Below are 11,033 nucleotides of genomic sequence, written 5' to 3' on the forward strand. Positions count from 1 at the left end.
AGTAGGAAGGAAAGGGGTGTCAGCGTCTTTTTAAACCAAAATATCAGTGAAGCCCTCTGCTGACACAGACTTTGTCTAATGGTCAAACAAGAGCAGAGGTGATTGCACCTACCCCTTTTTTCCCAAAAGAAACAGCCTAGTTGATCATTGACAGACGCAAGCTGATTGACCAGCCCACCACGTCTCTTTTTCTGTGTACAACCCTTGTACCTGTAGTGGACTAACATGAAGATGGTTGAGGATCTGAAGAGAAAACCCCTCTTCGTTCTTGCTGTCATCTTGCTGCTTAGTTCAGCACAAGCAGGTAAGAAAGACATGAGTGCTTAGCAAGGGATTTAAGGCTTTACATAGAAGGGCCTGATTTCAATTCTACCTAAAAAAAACAGTGTTTCAAGAGGTCCTTCCTATAATCTAGTTAGATACCACAAGAATGGGTCCTTTCTTTTCCCATGCTTTGATTGAAGCTATCTCACTGATTTCACTCCACTAACTTAATTTAAAAGAATGATCCACAATTACTCTGAAACGTAAGGAGGTGCAAAACAGACCACTTGACCTCTGGACATGGCACCTCCTTCTTTGCAAGCTGAGCAAGCGGAATATGCAGTAGCTGAAACAAAATAAACAGACGCCGCATGTCCATTTCTCTGTTTAGTTGTGATTCTCTTTACTCACAATTCCCCCTCGTCTGACGCCATTCTGGACACGCACCACACTTTCACTGAGTGCACCCTTTCTAGAGAAGCTGGCTCATGAGCAGCAGTATTTCTAAACTGATTTCAGAGAACAACTCTTTCTCTTTTCCCTTCAGTCCCCAGGAACACCGAAACAGACAGCAGTAGGGGACAGACACATCCCACAGGGGGGAATTTTGAGTGTTGAATTTCGTTTCTTTGCACTGAGCCTTAGGCCATGTTCCACCTAGCTGCTGTAGAATATCTTCTGTGGGAACAGGCAGTGGTTAGGAAGCTGATTGTTTGGGTTTTTATTTATTTATTTATTTATTTATTTATTACGTACAAATTCAAGGCTGTTCCACTTCCTCCAGTCCAGAAAAGGGAAGGGGCATGCGTTGTCATTTCAGCACAAAGCAACTATGCCAGTTCATAGAGTAAACATTTTTAGATCAGAAGAGATCATTTAATCAATTGTTTGCCTTCCTGCTCATCATGGTTTAATAAGTTTCATCCCGTTAGCCCTTCAGTCATTCCAATATCTTGCATTCTACAACCTCTACAGAATAGCAGCCGGTCCTCTGAAATGCCAAATGATAGGCAGTCCAGCTCTTCTGTGGGTAACTTGTGCTGCTGCCTAGCCATACATACTGCTCTGCATCTCCTTGCTTCATTTATAGTCAAAATTTGCCCAATTTTGTACTATCTACTGGTTTGAGGTGTTGTTATTTTGTCTTGTGGTTTTTTTTTTTTCTGTCCAGATGAAAGTGCTGTCCAGCAGCTGCCTTTTCCTTCCCATAAAACATTTTCATCCTGTTAATTGATTGTCATTGACAGGTTTTGTCATCAGCATTCTCATATTTATTTCTGTCTTTTTGATACAAATGCCAGTTAGACTCATACCTTCTACCCAAGAAAAATCGGAAGAGAACTACCCATTCAGTGGGGGATTGGCAACCATTTTTATTATTATTATTATTATTTAAGATCTAATAGCCAGCTCACAAATGTACTTAGCTGCTGGTGGACACAGCTGATATGGAAAAAATATATAAATAATCTGTTGTTCATGTCTCAGTAAAACAATTCTCGGAAGTGAAAGTTATCATGACACCCACAGTTATTTTCCTGAGTCAATGCTCAAATTCCATCAAAGGGCAGAAAAAGATTCATGAGATCAGACATGTTTTCCAGACTGATTTTAATTTATGTTCTATCCTTTCACTCTTTATTAATAGAGACCAAATTGCTACCTTTATTTTCCTAGTGAATCAGAATAAGCTTTTTCTTCCATCACACAGACACAGGCCGAATAATGCTTCTCACCCCCTCCCATTGCAGGGAACGCAAACAGAACCTCATGGCATCAGTGTGCTGACTTCCAGACAGCAAATTTCCTACATGGCAGTAAACTTAATGTCCAGTTTCTTCTCTTCACCTCCTCGAACCCCAGCTGTGGGGAGTTGATTTTAGCTGATGATGATATTGAGGACACCAGCTTCAACAGCAGCCTGGAAACCAAGATCATAATCCATGGCTTCAGGTGAGAGAAAGGAGAGCATTGTGGCTAAGTTTATACTCATAAATTAAGTACCCAGTGGGCATTTCCAAGCACGGCATGGGGCTGGCAGAGAACCCCCCTGCCCATGTGATAATCTTAGTCTCCCCAACAGTGACTGCATGTGAAACACAAGTTAAGAGCAGAGCCTGGAGTGCCCAGCAGCAAACCATACCTGAGAATTACCTGGGAGACTGTTGGTGGGACAGGGCCAAGGGCATGGAAAATCCTGCCGACAATCCTCTTTCCAATGCAAACTTAAGTCCTTTAGTTTGTGATCAGCTGCCTATTTTTTGTGTGTGTTTCCCTTTTTTTTGGAGCCAGAAGAAGTTAGGAAATTATTTTCTTTCTCTTTTTCCTTCCTTCCTTCCTTCCTTCGTCCCTCCCTCCCTCCCTTCCTCCCTTCCTTTTATTTTGTTCTTTCATTGTTTTTCCCCCCTTCCCTTCCCTTCCCTTCCCTTCCCTTCCCTTCCCTTCCCTTCCCTTCCCTTCCCTTCCCTTCCCTTCCCTTCCCTTCCCTTCCCTTCCCTTCCCTTCCCTTCCCTTCCCTTCCCTTCCCTTCCCTTCCCTTCCCTTCCCTTCCCTTCCCTTCCCTTCCCTTCCCTTCCCTTCCCTTCCCTTCCCTTCCCTTCCCTTCCCTTCCCTTCCCTTCCCTTCCCTTCCCTTCCCTTCCCTTCCCTTCCCTTCCCTTCCCTTCCCTTCCCTTCCCTTCCCTTCCCTTCCCTTCCCTTCCCTTCCCTTCCCTTCCCTTCCCTTCCCTTCCCTTCCCTTCCCTTCCCTTCCCTTCCCTTCCCTTCCCTTCCCTTCCTTCTTTCAACATTTCTTTTTAAGAAGAAGATCCTTTTAAGAAGAAGATTCTTTAAGATCCTTTTCCATTTAAATTGTCTCCTTGCAGCTCATGTCCCAGTTCTTCAACTCCCTGGATTACTCAGGCATTTAAGAGCCCTGCCAGGCACACAGTACTTCTAATGTTGAAAATGTAGGGATGTAAACCAGCGTTTTTTGATCTGTCACTGTACTGCCAGTTTATTTTACTGTGCCATTTTTCAGCCCACTGTGACCATATAGTGTTTTTTGGTTTGATGTGCAAAAGCCTGAAGGGAAAGTGCATAGATATCCAGGATGAGACCACATAAGGAATTGCAGGGTCTTTTCAGAAAACCAACTGTTGCCCTCATATGACACAGCACACCCCCACCCCCAGTGGTATTAGGGGAAGCTGGTAGGATAGAGCCTCCTCAGTTTTCCTGGTATTCTTGGGTAGTTTTTGTTGTTGTTGTTTGGTTTTAAATCACCTACAGAGGAGGAATTGTAGCAGTGTCAGACTAAGTGATTTGACCAAGGACTTCCTGCCAGTTGGTAGCAGAGCAGGACCAGGTGTTCCCAGCCAGTTCTCTTACCCAAGGTGGGTTCTGTGTTGGCTAACTGAAGCATCACACCAAGACCAAGATCTCAGCCTGAGCCCTACAGATGTTTCTCTCCTTTTGTTCTTTACTGAATCAGCCCATTCTGAAAAATGTTTATTACATTGCAGCAAAGACATGCCAGGTATGTGTGTCTGGCACCAGGAAAAAAAAAAAAAAACAACAACAAAAAAACTTTCAGCAACTGTCTGGCAGCCTACACCAGGACATGTGAAGCTCCAGCATCAGTGAACAAGCAATTGGCACATGCCCTACTTTGGAAGACACCTAACATACCTGTTTCTGATGGCTCCGCAGGGCTTTGGGCACCAAACCTTCCTGGATTGAAGGGCTTGTCCGTGCCATACTGCACACAAGCCACGTGAACGTGATTGCGGTGGACTGGGTTCATGGGTCTACTGGAGCCTATCACTCTGCAGTGGATAACGTCACACAGCTGGCCCTCTCCATCTCACACTTCATCAGCAAGCTCCTGGTAAGATCCTGTACTTCCCAGTGGGGGAAGCACGGTCACAGAATGTCACTCATGCAGTCAATCTAGAGAGTTGCTCCCAGCCTGCTGTCCCCAGGAGCTGGGCAAGTGAGCTCTTTATTCTGGAGTGAGCACTGTGTAGTGCTAAAGATTTTATTTTTTTCCCCTCTTTCTCAGTGTAGCCTTGGGCATGCCACTGTTTTTCTTCTTTCTCTTGATTTTGAGATTTTATGGGAAAACTTCCTGGTTGTCAGCTGCCTCTCCAGCCCAGGGTGAGCCTGATGAATGCCTTGGGTTATCTCAGGTCTGTGCTTCACTGGGCAGTCTTCTTCTTCAGCCCATATTTTTTTTTTCCAGGAAGCTGAGGGTGTGGGATTTGAGCCTATTTTATATTTGTTTTGGGTTTCAGATACACTTCCTAGTAGCTGGAAATCCCCAGCTGTGTCCTATTTTGCTCATGCACAGCACAGCTGAACAGCGCTTATGCAATGAGGATGTCACATCTTTATATTTCCCAGCCATGCATAAACTCTCTGCGTAACAATTTCACTGTAGACCCTGACCACAGAGCATGGGAGTTCCTGGGTAGGCACCACAGTGTGCAGTCACACTTTCCTATCCAGAAATACAGCAACTCTTTGAGCAGCGATCTATGATTCTGTGGTTCTGTGATCAGGAGGATGGAGATGAGGAGGGGAAAAGAGGAGGGGGAAGAGGTCTGTCACCCCTTTTACTGATTAGGTCACACAGTGAACAAGTGACTGGGCTGCAGCGTGATCCCCGCCATCTGTCCTGTGTCTGTGCTGAGCCCTAGCCCAGCTACTGAAGGACTTTTTCTGCCCAGCCCCTCCACCACAGAAGACAACATTTGGCTTCTCATAATCCTCAGTACTGCTGCAAGATGTAGCCACACATATCTCGAAGGCAGGATTGTTTGTCTCGTCCCCGTGGTCTCCTGCACCATGTGCAGTACCATTGTATGGTGCTGCATCATACACACCGGCCTCCAGCCAGCTGGGTTCCTTTGCATGGGGTCATCTCACATCATCTCTCAGTGGCCGTGCTTTACCTGCCAGTTCAGCCTATGGATTAGTCCTTTTTCTCTGAAAATATACTCTTAATAATCAGGGTATGGGTACAGCCCATATGTTATGGAGTTGCTGAGCGGGCTGGGACGGGGTATTTCACCTACCTTTTGCAGAAATACTGATTTGTATGATCAATCTGCAGGCCCTGGGAGTCTCAGGGACATCCATCCACATCATTGGCGTGAGCCTCGGTGCGCATGTCGCGGGCCTGGTCGGGCACTTCCACAGCGGTCAGCTGGGACGGATAACAGGTATCGTAAAACTGAGTCTTGGACCTTCATTTCTTGTTCAGGGGAGAGAATGGAAGAGCAGGGAAGGGGAGTCATCTGCAGTGATCTTTTAATTGCATGAAGGCTCATTAAATCCAAGCTTATGGGGTTCTTCCTCACTTCAGAAGAGCCTGACAGTGCCTTTCCAGCCATCAGTCTCCTCCACACCACCACGGGAGTGCAAACATTTGAAAAAGGGTCCTTCTGCCTCTGCTCCACTCTTCAAACTGGTGGCAGCTGTCTTAGTTGTAAGGCCTTGTCACTAATGAAACAACATGACACCCACGTGCTTTGCTTCCACTTTGTAGCAGGTATGCCTCTGTGGTTCTTAGTTAAAGCCCACGATGCTTGTCATCGGTGGGGGGAGCAGCAAGAGTGAGCTTCTCTGCAGGAAAAGGTGAGGTGGGAGCCAAGCGTGACAGCAAGGGAGACGGGCAGCAACCTCACTGACAAGGGACATAGTCCTACTGTACCTGGACAAGAAGAGTAGAGCAGGTCCAGTGACAGGAACCAGCATCATCCACAATCCAGGCAAGACTGCAGTGATGAGGCAAGTCCAAGACAAAGCCAGGAAGCCCAGTCGTCAAGACAAGGGTAGAATCAGCAAAGTACGGGACTGGGCATGGCATCCTTACAACACAGCTCAGGCAAGGAACAAAGACAAGAGCCTGAGACAAGGTGGGGACCCCCCAGATGAAACTTCTTGCTGTTCTTTCTCACAAGTCAGCTGTTTCCACAGGAGACTGGTCTAAGGTCACCCAGTGGTATACCAAATCAGAGCTGGCCTTGAACACAGAGAGACAAAATTCTGGATGTGAGGAAGAGGTTGCAGTTGGGGAATTACAGAGGAAGATGGTTAGAGGCTGATCGTGGCATGTAGACCTTTTTCATTCATGCAGGACCCTGCAGTCTTTTAGGTATGGGGCAGGAACAGAGTCACAGGATTATTTGGGTGAGAAGTGACCTTGGAAGGTCTCCAGTCCAACCTCCCACTCGAAGCAGGGCTGCCTTCTACATCAAATCGAGGGTCTGTCAAGTTTGGGGAAACTCCATGGTTGGAAATTCATTTTGGTAGGAGGGAAAACTCCACCAAAGAGGAACAGACATAGACAGAACATGGCTTCCAGTCTGCCTCAGCCCACACTGGGCTGTCTCACAGAGGTACCCTCAAGGTTAAATATAAACTTTGTAGGTTTATTTATTCAATTTATTTTTAGCTGTACTAGAAGACACTTTTTCTACACTTCTGATTGCTCTATGACTTCAAATGCACACTGGGCATTGCAGGCTCCACTCCAGATTTAAGAGCCTGAAGACAGGTGGAATTGGACCCAAGATGTGTCTGTTCTGATCTCATCTCCTGCCTCTTTCCACGCACACACACACACACGGAGCAATGTGGTTCCAGAGCCATAATCTGATAAAGTGTGTTCAGCCACCTAGAAGGAGCTGTGAAGCAAAACCAGAATGAATGTCTTAGATGTCAGAAGACAGACTATTTCTGTGCAGTGAGTTTCTTTAAGTCACGCCTATTCTTGTGGACATCTGTGGACGTGGTCTACCTTGACCTAAGTAAGGCTTTTGACACCGTTCCCCACAACATTCTCCTCAAGAAACTGGCTGCTCGTGGCTTGGACTGGCGTACGCTTCGCTGGGTTAGAAACTGGCTGGATGGCCGAGCCCAGAGAGTTGTGGTGAATGGAGTCAAATCTGGTTGGAGGCCGGTCACTAGTGGAGTCCCCCAGGGCTCGGTACTGGGGCCGGTCCTCTTTAATATCTTTATCGATGATCTGGATGAGGGCGTCCAGTGCACCCTCAGTAAGTTTGCAGATGACACCAAGCTAAGTACGTGTGTCGATCTGCTCGAGGGCAGGAAGGCTCTGCAGGAGGATCTGGATAGGCTGGAGCGATGGGCTGAGGTCAACTGCATGAAGTTCAACAAGGCCAAGTGCCGGGTCCTGCACCTGGGCTGCAACAACCCCAAGCAGAGCTACAGGCTGGGAGATGAGTGGCTGGAAAGCTGCCTGGCCGAGAAGGACCTGGGAGTATTGGTGGATAGTCGGCTGAATATGAGCCAGCAGTGTGCTCAGGTGGCCAAGAAGGCCAACGGCATCCTGGCCTGTATAAGAAGCAGTGTGGCCAGCAGGTCGAGGGAAGTGATTGTGCCCCTGTACTCGGCTCTGGTGAGGCCGCACCTCGAGTACTGTGTTCAGTTTTGGGCCCCTCGCTACAGGAAGGACATGGACGTGCTCGAGCGAGTCCAGAGAAGGGCGACCAAGCTGGTGAGGGGTCTGGAGAACAAGTCTTACGAGGAGCGGCTGAGGGAGCTGGGCTTGTTCAGCCTGGAGAAGAGGAGGCTCAGGGGCGACCTCATCGCTCTCTACAGTTACCTGAAAGGAGGCTGTAGAGAGGTGGGGGTTGGTCTATTCTCCCACGTGCCTAGTGACAGGACGAGGGGGAATGGGCTAAAGTTGCGACAGGGGAGTTTTAGGTTGGATGTTAGGAAGTACTTCTTTACCGAAAGGGTTATTAAGCATTGGAACAGGCTGCCCAGGGAGGTGGTGGAGTCACCATCCCTGGAGGTCTTTAAAAGACGTTTAGATGTAGAGCTTAGGGATATGGTTTAGTGGAGTACTTAGTGTTAGGTCGGAGGTTGGACTCGATGATCTTGAGGTCTCTTCCAACCTAGAGAAATCTGTGAAATCTGTGAAATCTCCTTGTGCAAGAAAACAAATGCTACAGGAACTTGAATGAACTGCCTGTTTCCAAAATTGCTGAAGAGCAATTTGTTTCAGTTCTTTAAATGGAAAAGAGGAAGCCTGAGGGAATCTAGTTGCACACAGTACAGCTACAGTGAATAGTACAGGGTGTACATTAGGTGATGGTTGGACATGATGATCTTAAGGGTCTTTTCCAACCGAAGGGATTCAATGATTCTATGCTTGGAGGAAGCTGACATAGAGAACAGAGGGTAGAAAGGTGCTTGCCTTGGAGCTGAGCTAGAATTGGCTGCTATTCATATTAAGTGTTTCTCCCTGCTCAGGAAGAACTTTAAGCTGTACTTAATAACTCTTCTAAGCCTCTCTTAAAGCCTTTGACTAAAATTTGGTCTGTAGAAATGGGCAGGGAACCTCTCAGCTTTTTGTATTGGACAAGACCAAAAAAAAAAAAAAGGGAAGGAAAAAAAAATAAAAGCAATCCATTCTTCTGAGCACTTGTCCCTTTGACAGCTTTTATTTTTAGATAGAATAGGAAATATTTTTTTTCTTCTTTCCATTCCCCTCCTCCCCTGTCCCACACACAAATGCAACATGTCAGTTTGTATTCTGTTGATACCATCTTCTCCATAGAGAATTAATGGGACTGAGACCAAGGCAGTGAAACTGGCCAACTCTGAGGATGAGAGCTGTGGTACATGGAGCAGAGCTGCTTCTTAAACTATTGTTGCTGCCTGGAGAGTGAAAGAAGTTTTGTTATTTTCCTAGGCAAAGTGAGCAGGATAAACCTCAGCCAGAACAAAAACGTGATCTTTAACCTGTTCCGTGATACTGTCAAAGATAATTCTCAGTATTCCTTTGGCTTTTCAGAATTTGCTCTAGGAGCATCCACATTTTTTAGGCAAAAATATGGATGGCTGCTTGAGAACTTGACTTTGTTTGTGGAGAGAGGGCTCAGAAGTCTCTCTGTTTTAAGGAAGTTTGATAGTATTGAACCTTTTTAATGCTTGGATTGGTTAATGCCTAAGATACTGAATTCATCACCTAACTCAAGATCTCCAATGACATTGCTCAGACTGTAGCACTACTGCAGATGACGGTACAATTAAGAAAGGTGCTAAAAGTTTGATTCACTTTCACTGAAAATCCAAAAGACCCTCTGTAGCCACTCTATCAGAGGTATTTGAAGCTCAGTCATGGCTTTACAACCTAGAAACTTGAGGCTTTGTCGGCTATTTGGTACAGAACTGCTTCATGGGAATGGAGGTCTGGGAGCAGTGGAGGGCAAGCTAAGGAAGCTACAGTGGAACTTAGTGGGGGCAGAAATCTTTCTGGACCATAATCAGTGTGATGTGGGAATAATTCATCACTTCTGCCTGGAAACGTTTTTAAAGTTTTGTATAAAATAACTGGTCCTGAAATAAGAGAGCGTCTGAGGAACACTTCTTGTTGTTGAGGTGTTTAGAATCACAGAATGGGAGGGACCTTAAAGACCACCCAGTTCCAACCCCCTGCCATGGGCGGGGACACCTCCCACCAGACCAAATCCCCCCCCAACCTGGCCTTGAACACCTCCAGGGATGGGGCATCCACAGCTTCTCTGGGCAGCCTGTGCCCGTGCCTCACCACCCTCTGAGTAAAGAATTTCCTCCTAACATCTAATCTAAATCTCCCCTCTTTTAGTTTAAAACCACTCACCCATGTCATATCATTATCTGCCTGGGCAAAAAGTTGCTCTGCATCTTTTTATAAGCCCCCTTTTAAGTACTGAAAGGCTGCAATGAGGTCTCCCTGGAGCCTTCTCTTCAGGCTGAACAACCCCAACTCTCTCAGCCTTTCTTCACAGAAGAGGTTCTCCAGACCTCTGACCATATTTGTGGCCCTCCTCTGTATCCACTTTAACAGGTCCACATCCTTTGATTTCGTTGCAGGCCTGGATCCTGCAGGCCCAAAGTACACCAGAGCCAGCCTGGAGGAACGCTTGGACCCTGGGGATGCCCTCTTTGTGGAAGCCATTCATACGGATGCTGACAGTAAGCTGGCTTCCATCCTCTTCTGCACGTCTGTTCCTCCTGCCATCGTTATTGCTAAAGACCACATAGGTCATTGTCTCATTTACGCCAGATGACTATGAGTTCAGTCTGAGGATATTCCATGATTAGATAGGCTATCTAATATTTGCTGCCTATGTGAGAGCAAATATTTCTTCCTTAACCCTGCTACAGCAGAGTGAATTTCTGCAGCACAAGCTCAGTGTGGTTTTTACCACCTGGAAGGAATTTACATGTCTAGTCTCACTTTGCTTTTGCCCACGTGACATCAGAAAGGTGCCACTGCAGGCACCCGTGAATAAAGTAATGGAGTCAAACCCACAGCTGGTGCAACAACAGAGTAACATTTCCAAAGCACTTAGGGTCTGCTAGGTAGAACATGTGCAAAACAAATAATGTTGTGCCTTTCATTCATACCTTTTACCCGGAGATCACAAAAATCTCTACCAACATAACTCTCAGTCACACCTTATAATCCCCCATGAAGATTGTGGTCACAGGGCCAAGAATGTGAGGGACAGGGATAATGATGAAGCCAAAGCTGCCAGTCATTTTGGTGTCAGGTCCTGGAGCACTCTCTGGTCCGTGCAGGAAACCTGGTGATGACGTGAACTGCACAGTGCAGGCATCTGGGAGGGAACAGGGAATGTGTCCTTGCTGTGTGGAGAGAAAAAGAGACATGGGGAAGCTGGGTCCAGCACTACTCGTGTTCAACCAGTTATGGGGCTCTGTCAAACACACCATGTAGGGTACAGTTTACAGCAGAGCCAAACATAAGAG

At 46.6% G+C, this 11,033-nt stretch overlaps 2 protein-coding genes across 5 annotated transcripts in view; one reads left to right on the forward strand and one right to left on the reverse strand.

Moving 5' to 3' along the window:
- Positions 1-11,033, forward strand: part of PLA1A (phospholipase A1 member A) — an 18,523-nt gene continuing 7,490 nt past the window's right edge. The window contains exons 1-5 of one of the 4 annotated variants that reach the window (XM_067004073.1): positions 1-304; positions 2,016-2,217; positions 3,954-4,131; positions 5,359-5,467; positions 10,134-10,235. In XM_067004073.1, coding sequence (XP_066860174.1) covers positions 226-304; positions 2,016-2,217; positions 3,954-4,131; positions 5,359-5,467; positions 10,134-10,235 — 670 coding nt within the window. In that variant the 5' untranslated portion in view covers positions 1-225. The remainder of the gene's footprint in view (positions 305-2,015; positions 2,218-3,953; positions 4,132-5,358; positions 5,468-10,133; positions 10,236-11,033) is intronic. The other 3 variants (XM_013183357.3, XM_013183367.3, XM_048047676.2) reach the window with 3 other exon arrangements.
- The window catches only part of POPDC2 (popeye domain containing 2), a 21,490-nt gene continuing 21,035 nt past the window's right edge, over positions 10,579-11,033 (reverse strand). The window contains exon 5 of the transcript XR_010834291.1: positions 10,579-10,910. The gene's annotated coding sequence lies outside the window, so the exon portion shown is untranslated. The remainder of the gene's footprint in view (positions 10,911-11,033) is intronic.

This window comes from Anser cygnoides, chromosome 1 (genome assembly GCF_040182565.1).
Source record: "Anser cygnoides isolate HZ-2024a breed goose chromosome 1, Taihu_goose_T2T_genome, whole genome shotgun sequence".
NCBI lineage: Eukaryota > Metazoa > Chordata > Aves > Anseriformes > Anatidae > Anser > Anser cygnoides.